General features: G+C 34.6%; 1 protein-coding gene across 1 annotated transcript; it reads left to right on the forward strand.

The window, feature by feature from the left end:
- The first annotated feature begins 2,581 nt into the window (after window positions 1-2,581).
- mrps18b (mitochondrial ribosomal protein S18B) lies at window positions 2,582-19,658 on the forward strand. The gene is made up of 7 exons (XM_039769999.1): window positions 2,582-2,705; window positions 4,218-4,356; window positions 5,471-5,568; window positions 7,838-7,906; window positions 8,397-8,463; window positions 12,222-12,281; window positions 19,263-19,658. Exons 1-7 carry the CDS (start codon window positions 2,622-2,624, stop codon window positions 19,469-19,471), a joined length of 726 nt encoding a protein of 241 aa, XP_039625933.1. The 5' UTR covers window positions 2,582-2,621; the 3' UTR covers window positions 19,472-19,658.
- Window positions 19,659-19,733: the final 75 nt, after the last annotated feature.

Raw genomic sequence — 19,733 nt, forward strand, 5'->3', positions numbered from 1 at the left:
TAATGCATGAAAGAAACATTAGTATATTCAGGCATTAGCAATAAATATAGAAGAATATATTAGAAATTAACTTTAGCATAGAAATTAAGACAAGTCAGGACTGCTACGCAATGATTAAATAAAAGCACATATATTTCCTTTATTTAAAAGCTTAGCTTTGGGCATCAGAAAAAAAATCTTAAAAGTCCGAGAAAGAGGAAGTGATGAGAGGAAAGCCCATATAAGGAAGATTAACGTCTGTACTGGCCTTGGCCAGTGAAAGAAATAAGCAAAAACAGAAACTAGAAATGAACAATAGACAGTGAAATACCAGGGGCTCAGCTGCAGGGAGATGAGAAATTGGCCGGACAGGAGTAGAAGGGAGTCAGAGGAAAACAGCAAATGAGCTAATTGAACGAGGTCAAAGTGATAAATTGTTATGTAAACTTCGATTGCTGAACCGTTCGGGGCCCAGTTCAATTTGGCCATATTGGGTTGAGTCCGTGTTGTTATTTGTGTTGCTTTATTGCAATAAAGCTTTAAAATTCTGTCTATCTCGAGTCCTAATAGCCTTCATTTTCAGGTAAAAAGCCTTCTATTGACGAATTCTTCGCCACGACAATAGCAATCATTAATTATACAAGTATGTTTAGTTTAATGTCATCCACATCCACAAAGGAGTACCTTCATTGACAGACTTTTGTCACTGTCTTGCTGCACTGACAGACTGAGGAGATCATTCCTCCCCCACACTATGCGACTCTTCAATTCCACCCGGGAGAGCAAATGCTAACATTATTCAAAGTTATTGTCTGTTTTTACATGCATTTTTATTACTCTTTAATATAATAGTTTTTTTTTTTGTATCAGTATACTGCTGCTGGATTATGTGAATTTACCCTTGGGGTTAATAAAGTATCTATCTATCTATTTATTTATCATTCGTTTTATACCTTGCTTATACAGAATGAACCAAGCCACCACATGGCATCTTTTTAAACAGCTTCAACAATTTAATCCAAAATTGATTAGCATTATTCCAAATAACAGTAGCAGTACTAAACTGACAAAGTGAAAGTAGTAAAGTGCTAACAAAACACTCACTTGTCATCAACATTCAGGGGGACTATGTTCAAAACCTAAGCTCAGTCACTGTTGTCTGCATAGGTTTTGTCTTCCTGCTTCAGCCTCCTTCCTCATCCCAAAATATATCTCAATTTCATTTGATGTTATTTTTATCTCTTTGTGCTATCTCAGTTTATGACTATTTATATAGAGCTTTCAAAGTTCATTTCTTTGTAAATAATCATAGTGTCAATATTGTGACATGTACAAATACAGTGAAGTTCTTACTCCATGTGCTAATCAACAACCAATGGCAGTGCCACGATTAGTAAGTGTATCTACCTTGTCTTAAAGCCTGTCTTCCTAATGTGAAATAGATAAGCTATACAATCATGCACTTTGTTGCATTATATTTACATTATTAGTTACTTTAAATTGTATTCTAGTTTTCTTGTAATGTCTTGAAATGGGGAGCTCTGTGAAAGGAGTCATATAAAAATATTGTTTGGCAAGTTTACGGTTTAACTTACATGTGCAATTCCTCTTAAAACGAGTGATAATTAAACATAACTAGGATTCAATAATAACTCATTAACTGTTTCTTGTCATTAGGGACATCTTTCACCCATATAATACATTCATGCCATTTAATGAAAAACAAGGTTGTATTTTTACAACTCATATTCAGTTATTCTACATTATAAGTCTTTGTGAAAAAGACTTATTCTCACACAACCAATTGAATAATCAAATTACAAATGTTTAAGGCATCATACTGCTGCAAAGGGGGACAGTTTTAACGAGGATTAATTTGTAAATCTTGACGATGTGATCTCAAACAACTAACGTAAAATCATAAACCGTGATGGTTGGGATACAATAAAGCCAGCCAAGAATTGTTATCGGAATTTTGGGAACGACGCACTAGCTGGAATTCATTTTTTTTCCTCTCTCGATCCAAAACACCATTAAAATATTTTCAAACAGATGGAAACACGTAGCACTTCGTTCTACTAATATTCATCCATAAATAATGCCACATTAACCATTTCCGAATCATGATGAAACTTATTCCGGTAGTTATGCGTTATCTTTCTTTGAAATGTGTAAAGTCCCCAGATCGAAGTTATTAACTGGTGTTGTTTTTAAGCCGTTCTCTCTAGAATGATGCAATGGCTAGTTTTCCTAGTGCAAGGGTCTGGAATATGCAATTACAGTGCCTAAGGACAATTAAAAAAGGAGATAACTTAAGAGGGCGTGGCAGTTTACTATAGTCCTGAAACAATTCCTTGTCTAGGAGAGCGCCGGAAAAGCCAAAAGTGTCCCGATAAATGCCGAAATAAAAGGGTGAAGGGACATGTTCTGTTTATCAATGCTTCTTGGTGTCCGTTTTGCAAAAAATAAAAAAAAACACATTCACTACAAGATCTACAATACCTACTCGATCTGCGCTTAGTGACACACACACGTATATTTCCTGGCACTGCTTCTTCTTCTTCTCGCGATACGTCAAAATAGTCTACGGCATCTATAATCACGTGGTTTATTTTTCCTTTACCCTAGCTCAGGATGTCAAAATGGCGGCTCGCTTGCATAGCGTGCTAAGACTGGGGTCGACTGTTTCGTCTGGTGTCTTATTCACCATCTTTCGTGCAGAACAGGTAAAAACTGTACCGCTTTTTATAGTTATAAGTATAAGTATGGAAAGTAACCGGAGAATTTTTTGTGTCATCTGCCCTGGGGCAACATAATGCAGTAACAGTGTCACAAGGATAACTGAAGCGGTGTTTTTAAATACCTGAAGGATACGCGGGGTACACTTTTTCTACTTGACATAGTATAAGTCTGATCGTTTTGTCTCAAAGTTATATGTTCTAACCCCAGTTCTACTGAGTCTGGACGATCGCTGTAAAATACCTGTAATCTTCATTCGGGATCCAAATTTGTTCACCATAATGTTAAGGGTCCTTTTCCTCTGAATGGTAAAATTTACGGAACAAATAAATGTACAGTGCAGGTACTCTCACATTTGCCTGGTAGACCTGTGCATGGCTTTATATATGCAATTTTGTTTGACATCTACACCTCACAGTATACAAGCAAATGGCATCATTTCATCGTTTTTGAGCCAAGGGTATGATTTATTTAAAGGTTTATGAGACAAATTGCTAATGGTATTACTTGTATAAAAGAATATAGTAAAAACTTTTAGCGGTGCTTTCAGTTCTTCTTGCATTACTGGCAACTTAATACTTAACTTAATACTTGCCAGTGTTTTGGTGATGTTAACTAGTGGAAAATGATGTAATATTGCATTTCTTATTCTTCACTGATCCCTTACTGAATATTTTAAGGTGTAGAGGATTATTTTAATTAGATGGTACTATTTTTATATGAAATCATTTTACACCTGTACTAATCCCAAATGTACATTACTCTTTATGTGGGATTGATATGTTCTTCCTGTAGGTACATGGGGTTTTCCTCTTGATAGTGGGTACTTCGGTTTTCCACCAATATACAAAAACATTCTTATTGGCAGTTCTAAATAGGCCCTGTATGAAAGAGTGTAACTGCATACTTGAGTGTGCAGTTTGATGATGGTGGTACTCAGTCCAGGGTCAGCTTCCAACCAGTGCCATTGGGACAGACACTAGTTTCCTGTCAGACTGAACTAGATGAAGCAGGTTAGAAAACTGGTCAATGAGTATTTGGTGGTTATTTTAACACCCTACTTCTTGTGTCCTGTTAAATTCTTTAGGTTTTTCTCAAACTACATTTCTTGATCTAATATATGTTGGTCTTGTAAACTGTACAGATCTTCAGTGTTTTTCCCTGACCTTAATCTTAGCAAAGTTGACATTTGAAGGAGGTCAGTTTCTTATTTTGAAATAATTTGCATGGCATTATATAATTTTATTACTCACTACATATTTGTCACTACATATTTGTCTGCATTACATTTAGATGTATGGTTCAAGCTTTTTGCAGAATGTAATAAATATACATGATATTTTATATGTGTAAAATTTAGAAATTCTTACATTTTTGTTTTGTAAAATGTATTTATATATGTTACTGATTATGTTTATGATAAACTGCACAGTATTCAGTCAAATTTATTTGGAAATTTATAGTTATGATTTATAATCTTTATATCTGTTTTTTTCCAGCTTCCTTTCCAGACTTGGCATAAGAATTTGCATCTTGTTAAGCCCATTTCAAGCTTATTTTGCACATCCGCTAACAAAAATCCTTTTGACAATACAGAGCGTTACAAGGAAAAGCCCTGGGAATATTTTGAAAGTGAAGGTATTTTAATGTTTTTTTTTTTAGTTTTTGTTTTTAAACAATAGCATGTCTTGTGTGACGGCGGGCGGGGGTTTTCGGAACGGACTTAATTGACACTGTGTTCAGAATATTTCACCATTAATAGTACAGCATTGTAATAGTCAAAATTCATGTAATTATTTAATTTAATTTCCAAGTTTCAACTGTGATAAACTTGTAACATTCAGATAACTAAGATGTTACTGTGCTTCTCCAGTGTCTATGTATTCCATGTACCAAGCAGGAACCAAGCAAACTATATTCGTTTCCAGGGTTTATCCATTGACTTTCAGAAAAAAAACATTGTGGATATAAATTGGGAACCAGCCCACTTACAGGTACTAGTGGAAGAGCTTAGATAATGTTTATTTCCAACAGATGTTTGCTTATCTACTAGGTTTCAATTGATATGTAAAAGTACAGAAACATCAAGATTTATTCAACATTTGTGATGATGAGTTATAAATTACATGTTCTTAATGGCAAAGTCTTTAGCTGAAAATTAGGTCAGTTTAAGCTAAATACTTTATGTAAAATTAAAAAAAAGCAAAACTGATGGACAAGATTGAATCTCTTTTACATTCTCTTAAGCTTGAAAATTAGTTTGCACCTGTATTTTTAACTATAATTTTTTGTACAAGGCCACTGTAATGCAAAAGGTTAAACTGCCTTGTTAAATTATTATTAACAGAGCAAAAGGCACTCCTCCTAATTTCTGTGAAATGAGTATATGCACATTTATAAACAATACATAAATGTTAATCAAGTTCAGAGATGTGGCACTGAAACCTATCACTTGCAAAGTAGAGGGAAGGCCTGAACAAGATTCCTGTATGCCTTTGGGCATGTTCATTACACTTACTTATGGGGGGTGTAATGTAGTGTAAATAGTTAAACCAACACACACATCTTTAGGATGTGGAACTATAAATGGAATATGAATAGAGAGATATTTTTATTGCCAAAGTATTTAGAATAAAAAATTATAAATTGCTCTCTGAGTAACTGAAATTTGATCTTTGAAAGGAATATGTCAAGTGTTTGCAAAAAGAGTGTGCTTTCTTATTTTTTTAACTTTTTTTTTTTTTTCTTTTAGAATATATAGAAAAATATGGTAACCGTCCAATTTGGGCTGATTATCGAAGAAACCATAAGGGTGGAATTCCACCCCAGAAGACACGTAAAACTTGTATTGTGAGTATGAGCACAAAGGTGGTTTTCTGTAATTTATGAATTATTTTTAGTTCTTGGGTGATTTACTGTGTATTTGTTAATAAGTGAATCATAGCTATACAATTTCAAGTCAAAGACTGGGAACCCTTTGAAATTACCTGGATTTTTGTATTAATTTCTCATATCAACTAAGGTTCAGTAATAAACAACCAAAATCTTCTTAAACTTTAAACACACAAGCAGTTTTAATTGCTTTAATTGCAAAAATTGTTCTTTTGACACTGAAATACAGGGAATTCCAATGGCTTCACAAACGTTTTCTTACAACTGTATTATGAGACCTTTGTGTCAAAGCCTGTCCTTATCTTTAGATGGGTAAAATTATTCTTACTACACATTTTCAGTGTAACTTATACATTCAGTAGTTTACATTGACCAGAGAAAAATAAAACTTGCATGAGGAGTACAGTACAGATTATTTGAAAAGAGTAAGTGGGAGTTCAGAGATCAATAAATTCACCAATATGGAAAAATCCTATTTAGTTATCATAGCACAAAACTTGAAAAGGCTTACGTATGCTGGTTTTTACTAGCCTTAAATATATGTATAAAGTTAATGTCATTGAAAAATATAGTGAAAAATTATTAATCTGTTTTATCCAGTATACGGAAGTGAGAGATTTTAACTTCGGTTAATTATCAGTTTTGCCTTCAGCAATGCCAGTAATTTATTTATTTGGTAAGGCTGCTACTTTATTTTTCTTAACCTTTCTCTGTTGTAGGAGGCAGGTCTTCTGGCCATTAGATTTGTAGCAAGGTAACTGATGCACACTCATTTTAAAGAACAAAATAATACAGTTTATTGATAAATCCAAGGATTATAGAAATATAATAACTGTGTATAATAAATATAGAAGACAGACATGCAGCTCCAAAGAAGCTGGCCTTTTACTGGCTCTTTAGGGTTTTAAGTAATCTTGGTACAGATAAACAGTTTTATGATACCAAGCCTTTAAAGGTGACGTCTAGTTGTGCGGAGTTGATGCTATTGTTACTCTGTGTTGAAGAGGAGGACTCTTCTTTCATTTCATTTGACTCTTCCTCTTTGCCATGTGGTCCTTTGTTTATGGTGTGGGTCATTTTCTCAGTTAGGTTATTTGCTGTGTCCTCTGCAACGTCATAGGGAAAAGGGTTACTCTTTGGTACAAGAGTTTAGATTCTGAAGTTCCCTAGCAAAAATGTAGACACCAAAATGCTTTGTATTGTCTGTTAATTACTTTCTCTACTCAGCAGTCACTTTGTTGAGGTTTCTTTTTCTTATCCATCTAAAGAACTTGCTTCCAGAACTTTACTGGCTAATGACTTTACTGAAGCAAATGACAAATTAATTGTCTTCTTACAGTTCCCGCAACACCTGACAAGCACACGTTATAAAGGGTTTCTCATGGCACAAAGAGTAGATTATTTGTGCCCCCTGTAATAATGCCAGATGCAGTGTTGACACAGTATGACTATCAGGTTCTCAACATCAAGCACCTGGTTTATCAGAACAACAGTATAGTTACCATGCCCTGTTAATAAATTCAAAGTGCCTGTGGCATTTTAAGCAGACATATTCTGTCAGGCTTCAGAAAATGGTTTCATCCATCACCTCTGGCTTTTAGACATCAAATGCTATCTGTGTACCTCATGCCATACTAAATAAGATTTAGAACTGATTGTACAGGTTATTGAACTGTATACTTGTGTAGCGAGTAGGGGCTGAGGTGGTGGCCTGTAAGTCTCTAAGATTCAAATGCAGTATGTATGAGGTTTTGTTCCCTCTCTGTACTTACAGGTGGTCTGGCTATTTCAAAATGCAGCGTCCACCTACAAATACATATACATGCCCAGATCTTTATATTTTCAGACCAGTTTATAGAGAACAGTTATTGTAGATGAAAGGCAGATTTGTAAGCCCTGCTTTACTATTCAAATTTTAATGTTTTTGAAGGTTGCAGCTCTTCCTAAATGATGTAATTAATATTTTATATAGTGTCTCTTGCAAGGGCATACAGTTATAAGGCCATTCGTAAAACACACATAAATATATTTAACATATTTCTGATGTTCACTCTGATAACAAACATTTGGAAAAAGATGGTATCCACATAATATGTAAAATTTGTAGTTGCCTGTTTTAAATTTAACCTTGTTGTTTTTATTATTAACTGGTTTGTTTATATTATATATATTGTTTTTTTTTTGAATAACATTACTTATTACTGTTTTTGAATAATTTTTTTTATAGAGAGGAAATAAAATCAGTGGCAACCCCTGTCCTGTATGCAGAGATAAAAATATAATTATGGACTACAGAGTGAGTGTTTATCAAAATAGAATTTTCAACAGAATTTTTCTTTCAGTAAATGACATTTTAATTTCATTATACAAAGACTCTAAACATTTTTTGTATTAAACTAGTGGCTGTTGCAGGTATAAATCAGCATGTTAATTTTGAAAGTTTTAGTACCTAGTCTGTATTTAGTGTTTTATTCCATTACTACTGTTTCATCATCATTATCAATATGCTTTTTCTGGTTTGGGATGTGGTGGCAAAACATCAAGCTGAACAAATGTGGCCAACCAATCCCTATCAACTTCTTCCAGTTGCTCCTGGGGGACTTCCAGATGCCTTCATGCTAGTGGAGAGAGATGATCCCTCCAGCATTTCATGGGTCTACCATTTCAGTATTAAATGAATGAGAGTAGTTGTTTGTTAAAAAATCTTAAAAATTAGAACATGCATATTAAAAGTATTTCAAAGTTAATAATATAGTCTGCTTTCTCTTGATGTTTTTTTTATATAGAATATCAAGCTTTTAGATCAGTTTATCAGCAGTCACACAGGAGTAATACATGATGCAACCAAAACTGGTAGGTAAAATTTTCTTGAAAAATAAATCTTTAACAGTCACTTTGGTTTGCTTATTCTTTTGGTAGAAAATAATGCAACATTGTGTGTTATCACTTGCATGCATTTAGTACTGTTTCATCTCGTTTTGCATCTACTTTTCCTGGTGACAGTTGTGAGAATGACTAAGTTGGGAAGACTAATCTTAGTTTCTGGTTTCCAGTTCCTTTTTGGAAATTTCCACTGCTATTAAGCTACCTGAAAAACAGTAAGTCTTCCTCCAGGCTATCATGCCATGTACTTGGATTTAAAACACATAATTTTAATTCTTTCTGTGCCACATTCTACTCTAAACTATTCCAGTACATGCTTGCTATCAAATGGAGGGCAAGAGGACTACATCTTCTGCAAATAACAAAGATGGTACCCTCCTGTCAAGTGAGGGTTATGAACAGAAGTGTTGACACATTTTGCACTTTGCAGAGATCTTTACACATTTTAAATATATTGTGCCAAATATAATGTTTAATTTGTTCCATGAACACTTAATGACACATAATAGTAGTGATCCCTGTAACCCAACCTAATGTAGCATCTCATACAAGTTACCTTGAGGTATTTACTTAGTTCACAAAGCATATCTTTGTGTATCTGATATTCAGTTTTCAGCTGTAGTCTCATTTTACATGCACAGGCGTTTCCAGTCAAAACCGGGGTTATTGATACTCTGGTCATTGAAGTATACCCTTCTGCTTAAATAAAACACTTTTCCAGTCTGTCAGTCTCAAGGCAATATTCTCACCTTCATCACCTTTAAAGCAACACTTTCCCAGGAACAGAAATGGACACAATTCTGCAAAATCTTCCAGCACCCACTAGGATGTGAATAATTTTTCATCATCCTTATTAATCACAACCTGAAAGACATGCTACCCATCCTTTCTAAATTGATAAATGGTTTGCTCCGAACTCCTCTCATGCCCAAATGCTTTACTTTGACCGCTTCATTTAGTAACTTTTCAGTTTGATGTTTCATTAAAGTAAAATATTAAAACACTTCTGCTGTGTTATTACAAATGACCTATCTTTTCATTTTTTGATTTTATTTGAAGAACATTTATATACAATCATGTCAAACTTAACAAACCATAATTCAATCCCACCTGAGAGAAGTATGGAGAGCAACAGCATGAGCAAACCTTTAAAAACAACAAAGAATGGAGAATGTTCTCTTCCCCAGTATAAATGCTTATTCTAAGATTTGATTAATTCGATCTTGCCTTATTCGTAAAAAGTTTTGGACAGATCCTCTAAGTAAGAATATATATTTTTTTTTCTTCCAATTTTAAATAGTATCACTAAACCACGGACTTAAAATAGGTGGGCTGGGATTTTTGCAATTGAGAAAGATAAGTCTTCTTACTAGTAGTGTGGTAATGACAATTCTAGTCGGTTTATCGTTTTCCATTTTAAGCCCATCTGGGAGTACATTAAACATAGCTGTTAATGGTTTAGGAGTAATCGTGACACCAAGACTGTCTAGTAGGCATTCAAAGCTACAAGTCCATCATTCCCCTATGACCACACATATGAAATATGGTTATGACTCTTGTATTAAGGACAATTTATTTTTTAGTACAGAAATCGTTTAACATTTCAACACTCTAAAGGCACTCATCCTGGCATCGGTTACTCTGTAACAACTCTCAACTCGCTTTCACAACTTTGGTTTATTTTGGACAAAACGGTTCCTGAAGCTACAGATGAGATCCCTTGCACTGGGAAGGCAACTTAAGGGCTCACTTGTAAACTGATCCCACTACAGTATAATACATACTCTGAAACTGTTGGAATGGAGAGTTCAGAAGAGTTTCAGAAATGCCAGATATCACAACAGGAGTGGATGGGAATTGGATTTTTGGCAGGAAAGCTGCTCTGTGTTTGAGCTTGCCATCTCACTAGTGTCACATCAAAATTCTTCTAAAACTGGGGCCAAAGATTTCAATACCAGTAAAGGAATGCAAAGTGGAAAATGTAAATTCAGTGAGCAACAGGTGATGCCAGTGCCTGTTTGCATTTGGCTTTTCATTTTTGCATCGTCATTGCTGTTCAGAGTTAAAACGAATATCCGAACAGGGACTTTATGATTGATTTATCCATTTTGAGTTTTTCTTTAAATTTTGTCACATATGTACTGCAAAACTAATGGAAAAGAAAATACAAAGGAAATATTGCATGTTCATTTTAGCAGTTATTACACATGTCATGAAGAAAAAGCAAATCTATGGGGTTTGCATTTTCATTTTAATCATGACACACTAAGACAGGTGTGGAAGATTAAAAGACATAATGGAAAATGAAATGACAAGAGTTATTTTATTTTTAAAAATTTCACAAATGACTGATGTGTGTGGAAAATGAAATTGCAAATGGTGTTATTGTATTTTTATTTTTTTCTGCATCCTTGCATGTAGACTTTGAAAAAATAAATGGCAAAAAAGAGATTGCATTTTAATTTTATAATAATTTTAATTTCTCTTTCTGGGAAGGTCTACAGGACAGTAGTGAGACCAACTATGTTATAAGGGTTAAAGACGGTGGCACTGACCAGAAAGCAGGAGATGGAGCTGGAGCTGGCAGAGTTAAAGATGCACTGGGTGTGATGAGGATGGACAGGATTAGAAATGAGTATATTAGAGGGCCAACTCAAGTTGGACGGTTGGGAAACAAAGTCAGAGAGGCGAGATTGCGTTGGTTTAGACATGTGCAGTGGAGAGATGCAGAGTATATTGGGAGAAGGATGTTAAAGATTGAGCTGCCAGGCAAGAGGAAAAGAGGAAGGCCTATTAGAAGGTTTATGGATGTGATGAGAGAGGACATGCAGGTGATGCAGAGAACAGAAAAATATGAAAGAAGATGATCTGCTGTGGCAACCCCTAACTGCAGCAGATCGAAAGAAGAAGAATGTTAATTTCCCTTTCTGCAGAATATATCTACCATAATAGTTTGTCTTATGTCTGTAATAACTAATACAATGTGTCTCTCCTTACTTGTGTCTGGAAATAACTATGTAAGCAGGAAGCAATAAGTTGCTTTGGGATTTTGCCAACTGCAACAAGATTTTTCACCATGATAAAGATATGAGGAAAATATAAAGGGGGGTGTTTTAAAGTTTCAAATAAATGAGTCAGTTGCATTGATTTGGCAGTGTGTTGTACTTGCTGTTAGACACCTCAAACCCCAAAATAGTGTACAACCGCTTCATTATTTTATGATGCATTTTGTATAAAAGGCTGTTCATTAAGTTTAAATGCCGAAGTTTGTTTTTTTTTCTCTTAATGAATTAGCTATCACATTCATGTTTTGGAATTTCTTCTTAGACATAAGCAACATTTTTTTATTTTATTTTTTTATGAATGCATCTGTTTGGAATTTTTTACATGTTTTATTTTAATTTATTTTATTTAATTTTTTATATTTTTATTTCTTTATTTACGAGGCAAACACAATTTAATTGTAATAACCTGTATAGAGTTTGGTAACATTTTCTATTACGTTTTGTGTTTTAACACAGACGAACATACATTTTCAGCTTTTCAAAGCTGAAAGCATCTCTAGTAGGAGACCTCAAAGCTTGAGGTAACAGAAATGGCTGACCATAGGTGGACTCAACTCCTAGTTAACAGATATCCAGATACATGGTATCTGTATCGGTGCATCCCTGCTTAGTAATTTTTTGATAGTTGTTAATGTGTGTGTGTGTTTTTTTCCCCCATAATAGGATTATGCAGAAAGCAGCAGAAATCCTTAGTAAAAGAAATTGAGAAAGCCAGAGGTCATGGTAAGTTTCCTTTTTGCCCTTTACCAATCCCCTCCTAAAGTTTATCCAGAAGAATATATAGTGGTGGTTGTCAGTATTATATTTCACCATTGGATTTTACGTATATCAAGTATAATATCTTCAGAAATATATGGGCATATTTTTGATCATTAGAATATTTAATAGGATGTCAAAATGACACAATAAAAAAGATCTCTCTTCAATTTGTATGTGGTCTTTTTAACAGAAAAACGTTAACATAAGATCCGAATGCATGGAGTAAGATCATTGTCAAAAATAACTTGTAAAAATTTAAATCAAATTTGCATTTCACACATGTCAATTACGCTTGTGCTTCTTAATGTTATGTTTGCTTCTGAAAATCATGCTTGCTTCTAAAAAATAATTTTACTTTTGAAAATTTATGAATACAGTTCTCAAACATGATCAAACTGTCAAAAATACATCATTGGATGCGTGAGGCACTCTCTATTGAAGAAGAAACAATTGATTTTTGTTACTACACATTTGCCACAAAGGTGGAAAAATGGAGTGATTTTTGACAAGAGATCCTACTCCATGTAAATGAGCAAAAGCTTTGGTCATCAGTTTTGTCGCCGCCACGGTATTACATGCTTGTGATCTAACTGGAGGTCAAAGACGGGAGTTTTCCCTAACACTGTTTAGTGAATAGTCAGTCCAGGCTGTGACGCTAATCCATCACAGGGGTATGCCATTGGACCTTCTATTTATTTCACATGTGAGACTTCGGGAGGACTGGCGTAAAGCCCATGGAGATATGGGGAGAGCGTGACCATTTCATGTGAGCCTGACGGTATTCGCTTCCAGCCAGTTTCTTATTCACACAACCAGTGCAATGCAGTTACTTATTCAGCATTAAGAACTAGTCAAAATATTCTGCAGCATAAAAAGATATTAATGTGCATCACTAAAATGGGCCCTCTATCTGAAAAAAAGAAATTGACTTTCTACTTGATTGGATACAAAGGAGTTGCATCAAGTTGGACTAATGTTATTTTCAAAGTTTTGTGACAAGACCGGTGCCAATGTTCAATTTTAGTTCAGTTTTGCCCAGCTCAATGACAAACTTGGCACACTGTCATATCCAATAAGTAAGATGTACTCTGATGTTTAATGGGCACAGTAAAGAGCTGGGTAATGTTGGACAGCCCTCATTTTTCACGGCTTTGTGACAAGGCAGATGCCTTTGTTATATATGAGTTAGGTACATGGGTCAAATTGACAGGCAAAGCTGACACATCCCCATATCTAGTGAATGAAATTGGATGTTTAATGATCACTGCAGAGGGTTTGAAGGCATTGGGCTACACTAGTTTTGAGAAAAGAAAGATGCCTTTGTTAAGTTGCAGTTGAAATTTCGGTACAGGGGTCAAAAGGACTGTCAAATTGGTCATATTCCCATATATCTAATGAACAGATTTCAATGTGATGTTCGACTGGCTTTATACAGGGTAGTATGCCGTTGACCCACTGTAATTTTCAGAGAAAAGTGAATACCTTTGTTAAAGTGCATTTGTGTTTTGCTGTCCCAGTGCGGGTTACATGGATCAGACCGACTGGAAAACTTGGCAATCAAGGAAATTGGCGTTGGACCACCTAGTTGTCACATTTTTGAAAAATGCAGATGCCTTTATTAAGTTGCAGCTGAGGTTTGCACAGACCAATGTGAGTACCTGGTTCAAACTGACTGGCAAATTTGTCACATTCCCATTTTTAATGACTAGGATTAACTTTGATGTTTAACAAGCAGTGTAGAGCGTTGTGCAGCATTTTCCCACCCTTATTTTCATAGTGTTGTGACAAGATTTATTTTTTATGTTGCAGTTGAGATGCTCAGTTACCATTGTGAAGGGTTAAATGGCACTAGAACACCCTAATTTTAATAACTTTGTGACAAGATTAATGCATTTTTTAAATTTCAGTTGAGTTTTCCGTCAGCCCAACATAGTTACATGGGCCGTACAGATTGGCAAAGTTGGCACACTGTAATCTGATGAATGAGATTTATGTGGTATTTAATTGGCACAGACTAAAGAAAAGTGCTTCATGATTCCCAGGATAGACTCCAGATTCCCTGTGACTCTGCTTCTGCTCAGGAAAAAATAGGTTTAGAAATTGGATGAATGCATAAATAAATACGCAAATAATAAAAATGAAAAGTATTGTGAATTGTAACATTAATAATAACATGAAATGCAAGTATAAATAATATAGGTCACAAAATATGCCTTTTGTTCCTTATTCCTTTATGTCAGTCAGTTATTTTATTATTAACCACAAATCTGTGACCAAGAGTGCCGAAATCTGAAGACTGGGAGCCTTCCACAATATCTCTCTCCTGTATAGCTCCATGTATAACAGACATTTGGACGCTTGGCTAAGATGTTATGTAAAGTTTAAAACACACCGCCCTTAATTTAATTTCATTTTCTCAGTTATTGTTAATCACATTTTGTCATTGTTTAATTTCATTGTGACAGTTATAAAGTATTATCACTCTCAAAAGCAACTCAATCTTTCTACCTTTGTGGCACATGCATAGAAACAAATATTGATTGTTTCTTCCTCGATAGCAAATGTTTTGTGTGTTCAATGACGTATTTTTTGACAGTTTGCTCACACTTGAGAATTGGACTCGTCATTTTCAGCAGTGCAAGTGTAATTGACATATGTGAAATGTAATTTTGGCTTAAATAATTACGAGTTATTTTTTGACAGCGACCTTACTCAATATGAATTGTATTATATGCACCCTTTTTTTAAATACTTGGTTGCACAACCATTTCTAAATTCTTCTTCCAGCCCTCTATAAACATCTTGTATCTTTCTACAGGTAGTTTCTACTGACACTATGTCTAGCTCTAGTTTTAAACTAGGCTAAGATCAGTACTTATTGCTGGCAGGTTTAACACAGTTGTGAGTTTTTTGTTTTTTTTTTTAACCATTTGTTTGTGTTTAGGATGTGTTTTTTGGGTCATTGGAAGACCAAAAATCTTTAACCCATACATAGTTTTCTGATGCTGGGTAGCATATAATGCTCTATAATAGCTTAGTAAGCCTCTTGTGTCATGATTCCTTTAATATGTTTAAGACCTTCAGCACCAGAGGCAGCAAAGCAACCCCACTGTATTTTGAAATCTCCACCATTTTAACTGTAGGTAGGGTGTACTGTTCTTGTATAATTTTTGTAACCTATAAACAGATTAGTCATCTGAAACTTCTTCGTCAAAGAAGTTGAATGGGGATTTTGGTTTCTCTAGGTAGGTTTTGGACAAAGATTGTTGCTTTTTTATTTTAATGTTCTTTAACGGTCATTGTCCTGGTTGAATACCCATGACCTTCAACCCATACCTAGGTTAATGTGCAGCATATGGTAGAGCTAAAACTTCAGAATGGTCCAGGTAAGTTTTAACACTAGAATTACCAGAACCTACGAAAAAACTTGTAGATCCGCTCCACCTTAAATCTGTTCGTACCTCTCTGCCAGCATCTTTTGTCCTGTAAATGTGCCGATTAAGACAAGCAGCAAGCAGCCTGCTGTTCCATCCTCCCACTACCGCAGAATGTTCACAAAGTTTCCCAGCTCATGCCTTGATTATCTCGGAGTGAAGTGCTGGAGTTTGAGTGGAAATAATAGATCTTTATTTGGAACACATGCATTTCATGTGTGTTCCGTTTCTACAATAATCTGTGTAAACACATTTTTAAAACAGAAACATTTTTCATATTTTAGTAGTAAATGACAAAATGTAGGGATAAACTATATATTGTATGAAGATTGAAGTCCAAAGATCAAATAAACACTTTCACAAAAGGTTTAAAGAAAAGACAACAGCTTCCGTGACGTAGCGGTAAGATTTGCTGACTTGTAATCAAGAGTCCTTGGTTCGATCCCGACTGCTTCCTATATTTGCCGTTTTGAGTAGTGTGCTGCTCTTATTGTTATTATACAGTACACACATAAATTTGGTTTGCGCCTATAACAGACGGTGTACATTTATAGGACTTGTAAAAGTTACCTTTTTTTTTTTTTCACTTTTATTCTCTCAGTCACGATCATAATACACATTACCACCTTGGGATCTGACGCTGTTAGTTTTTATTTGAAACTGGGAATAACTGTACATTTGAGTGGTGTTTTGAGGTAATGGAAGTGGACATTCATTGGTCTGTAGGGATGAAAGCTGACACACAAATGCTGGTGAATCTGCCTTCTTCATATCTCTCTTGTCACTTGATTTTTTATTTTTTATTTTTTTTTTATTCAGTTTTGTTGAGAGTTCCTGCTCACGCTGAATTAGTATGTGCCTTATGATCCATGATGTAAAAAAAAAAAGAGAGAGAGAGGTATATAAAGTTTATTTTTTTTTATTCACTTTCAGATCTATTCAGTCCATTTGGGTGTATCTTATAGTCAGTAGACCTTGGTGGTGAATATTAAACTCAAGGTGACGAATAATTCAGTTCTCAGTAGATCATGGATGTTTCTTTTGAAGCATCTCTAATCACTCTGAAAACAGTGCCCCTCTTCTAGGTCCCCTTTTCTGAGGGAGGAAAAGCAGGTCAACTTTGGAAGAAAAATGTCTATGGGCACTTGGCCCATATAGTATGTTGAAGTGTTTTACTAAAGTTCAGCTTATACACACTTTTATATATGACACACGTAATATATTTTTTAATGCATGGATTATAAGAATATGATATATGTGTTCACAAACATTGTATAGATTTTAGCTTTGCAATTTATTTGATATTGGTGTAAATAAAAATGGCTGTAAGTTTTAGCACGTGATTCTGAATGCACTGCCATGAGAATATAGTTCTTTCCAGAAAAACTAATTTTGAATAATTCAAAAGGGTGCCAATAAATGTGACATGGCATGTGTACAGTTTTATCCCATTTCCACACTTCAGTCAAATCCAGTGCTTCTGTGTATTAGAAAAATGAGTGTATAGACCGAAGGTGTTTGGCTGTCCATTTTTTCAGGCTATATTGTACATGATATACCTAAATACTGTACATGGATGATGACCGCTGTACAATTATATGAAAATACATCTCTTTGCGTTAACAATGTTGATCTGCTAAAAGTGATTTAAAAGTGAAATGCTCTGTTTTGTTTTTTCTCCCTATAAATGTATACTTGCACCACATTTTTTATTGATAAAATACCTGCCCCAAGTCTTTGCATGAAAGTTGTATTTGGAAAAAGGAATGAAGGAATTCAAAGCAAAATGTAATAGTATTTCAGTAATAAAATATTACTGTATCCTATTACCATTAATGCTTGTGTGATACCTCATAGAGAATACTGTGAAATTCATAGAATCAAGAACACTGTAAAACATAAATCATGAAACTGAAATGGTCTATGCTGCTGATGCAGTAGATAGGTTTTTTTTATCTCTCTATTGCATATTGTTGTTGGTTCATTGATATCCTTATTAGAAATTTTGAGTAAGTCATATTAACTTCAAAATGCTTCTGTTCTTTACAGTATTTGTTCTGTTCAATTTATTCTTATAAGGTTATTGTAATTAGGAGAAAGGCTGAGAGTGCTTATATAAATTGTAATAGGATAAAAGAAAAGTATAAATAAGCAAGCAATTCTTTTTAAATGTACCGTACACTAAGTACAGAGGACATATATACAGTATGTAAGCTGTCTCATCTGCACCAGACAAATCTTAGTATAATATAAATCAGCCAACACATCCTACAAATTTGTTGGGAGATATTCCCATCTGGCTGTGTGTGGGAGAGAGAATGTGAGTGAATAAAAGGACTATTCAGCAATATTTCCTGATGAAAATAACCATCTGGGGGGTTTATAATCCTTTGGAGTAAGCAGGGTCACAGTATTAATGACCTAGGTCAGTTAGTCTATTTTTATGCCTTTAATTTAATAACCAAACCTGTTTGTTGAAATTACAGCATTAGAGGGGCAGGACTGTCCATTAACCTGGATACTGTTCATCCCTGCCACATTTATACAGTGCCAGTTCACATTAGTCAGGCGGCCTGACAGGTGTAGCTTTTGGGATGTGGCAGGACACCCACATAAGTAAGGGGCAAGATTTGTTAGCTCCATGCAAAATACTTCAAATTGGAATTTGAATTTGGGTGGTTGAAAATCAAAAGTAAAGTCTGGTGAAATTTTGCAGTAATGCTGAAAAACATTTTTGTTTCTGTCTCATTGGCAGATGTACAGCATTTCCAGCAAATACTTCACATGAAAGAGATGCCAATTTACTGGCAACTTGCAAATCTTATTCCTGTCCACAAGGGAAATAAATTAATTTCTCTAATTTAAGACCAGTAAGCCTTAACAAAAAACAATGTAAAATAAGAAAAGTTTTCATCAGAAATAAAATGGATTACTTGTATGAAAATACAACCATAGAATGCCATCTCCCCACTATCCCAGATGTTAACATAAAAGTTTTAAATATGTAATCCACCAGCCCCATCTTTTTTTATTCTCCTGCAATGGAAATTGGTTACAGCGTTTCATGCTACCCCCAAACACAGAGATGCACTTGTTAAATATCTTGACTTTCAGGTCCTTTGCATGCCATCCTGTGAATTTTACTGTTTAATTAGGGGGGAGTATTTGTTTAAATGTGTCACATATTCTGTTAAGAAGGTTATTTTTGTTAGTTTTTGAGAAGTTATTTATATTAATGCTTAATTTTAATTTCTCTAAACTTAACCAAACCATATAACTGATAAGACAGTAATTTTAAAGTAAATATCGTAACAGTCTACTGACATGAATTTTAGGAGGAAGATTCTACAAAACAAATGTGTTACAGTGGTCTTAGGGTTGGCACACAAAAACAACAGGTATTTAAAGTTTCAGAAAAATCTTTTGGCTCAAAAGACTAATACTGAAAATGAAAGCCAGTTGGATCAGCAGTAGATTTTAAAATTTTTTGTTTTGTTTTTTTTTTTTTTAGGTCTAATTCCCTATCGAGTTCCTTTTGTGGAATTCAGGATTGAAAACTATACCAATCTGCATAGTGCCGTCAACAAAACTCCAAGTGCACCTGGAGTGAATGAGAACACGTCGTGGTACTTTTGGTATGACTGGAATGAACCGCCTGAGAAAGAAATTGCAAAGCTGCATAAAATCTACCATAAATATGTGAAGGAGACGTCCAACTAGTGTACTCCTGTTGAAACATTGATGATTTCATGGGTCAAACTGTGCAGCCACTAAAATACGATTTTGAATCCGTAGATGAAAGATACAAATTTTAAAGGACTTATTTAAATTAATTTTTTTTTTTGGATGCATATGTCATGGTTTTTTCTCTCATCATTTGTACATAAATACAAATATAACACCAGTTTCTTGGCTATTTTTTTTTTTTTTTGCATATGATGTAATTTTCTTTGCATTCTGCTGTTCCAGGCTGGTAGTTTTT

The sequence above is a fragment of the Polypterus senegalus genome, chromosome 11 (assembly GCF_016835505.1).
Source record: "Polypterus senegalus isolate Bchr_013 chromosome 11, ASM1683550v1, whole genome shotgun sequence".
Taxonomy (NCBI): Eukaryota; Metazoa; Chordata; class Cladistia; order Polypteriformes; family Polypteridae; genus Polypterus; species Polypterus senegalus.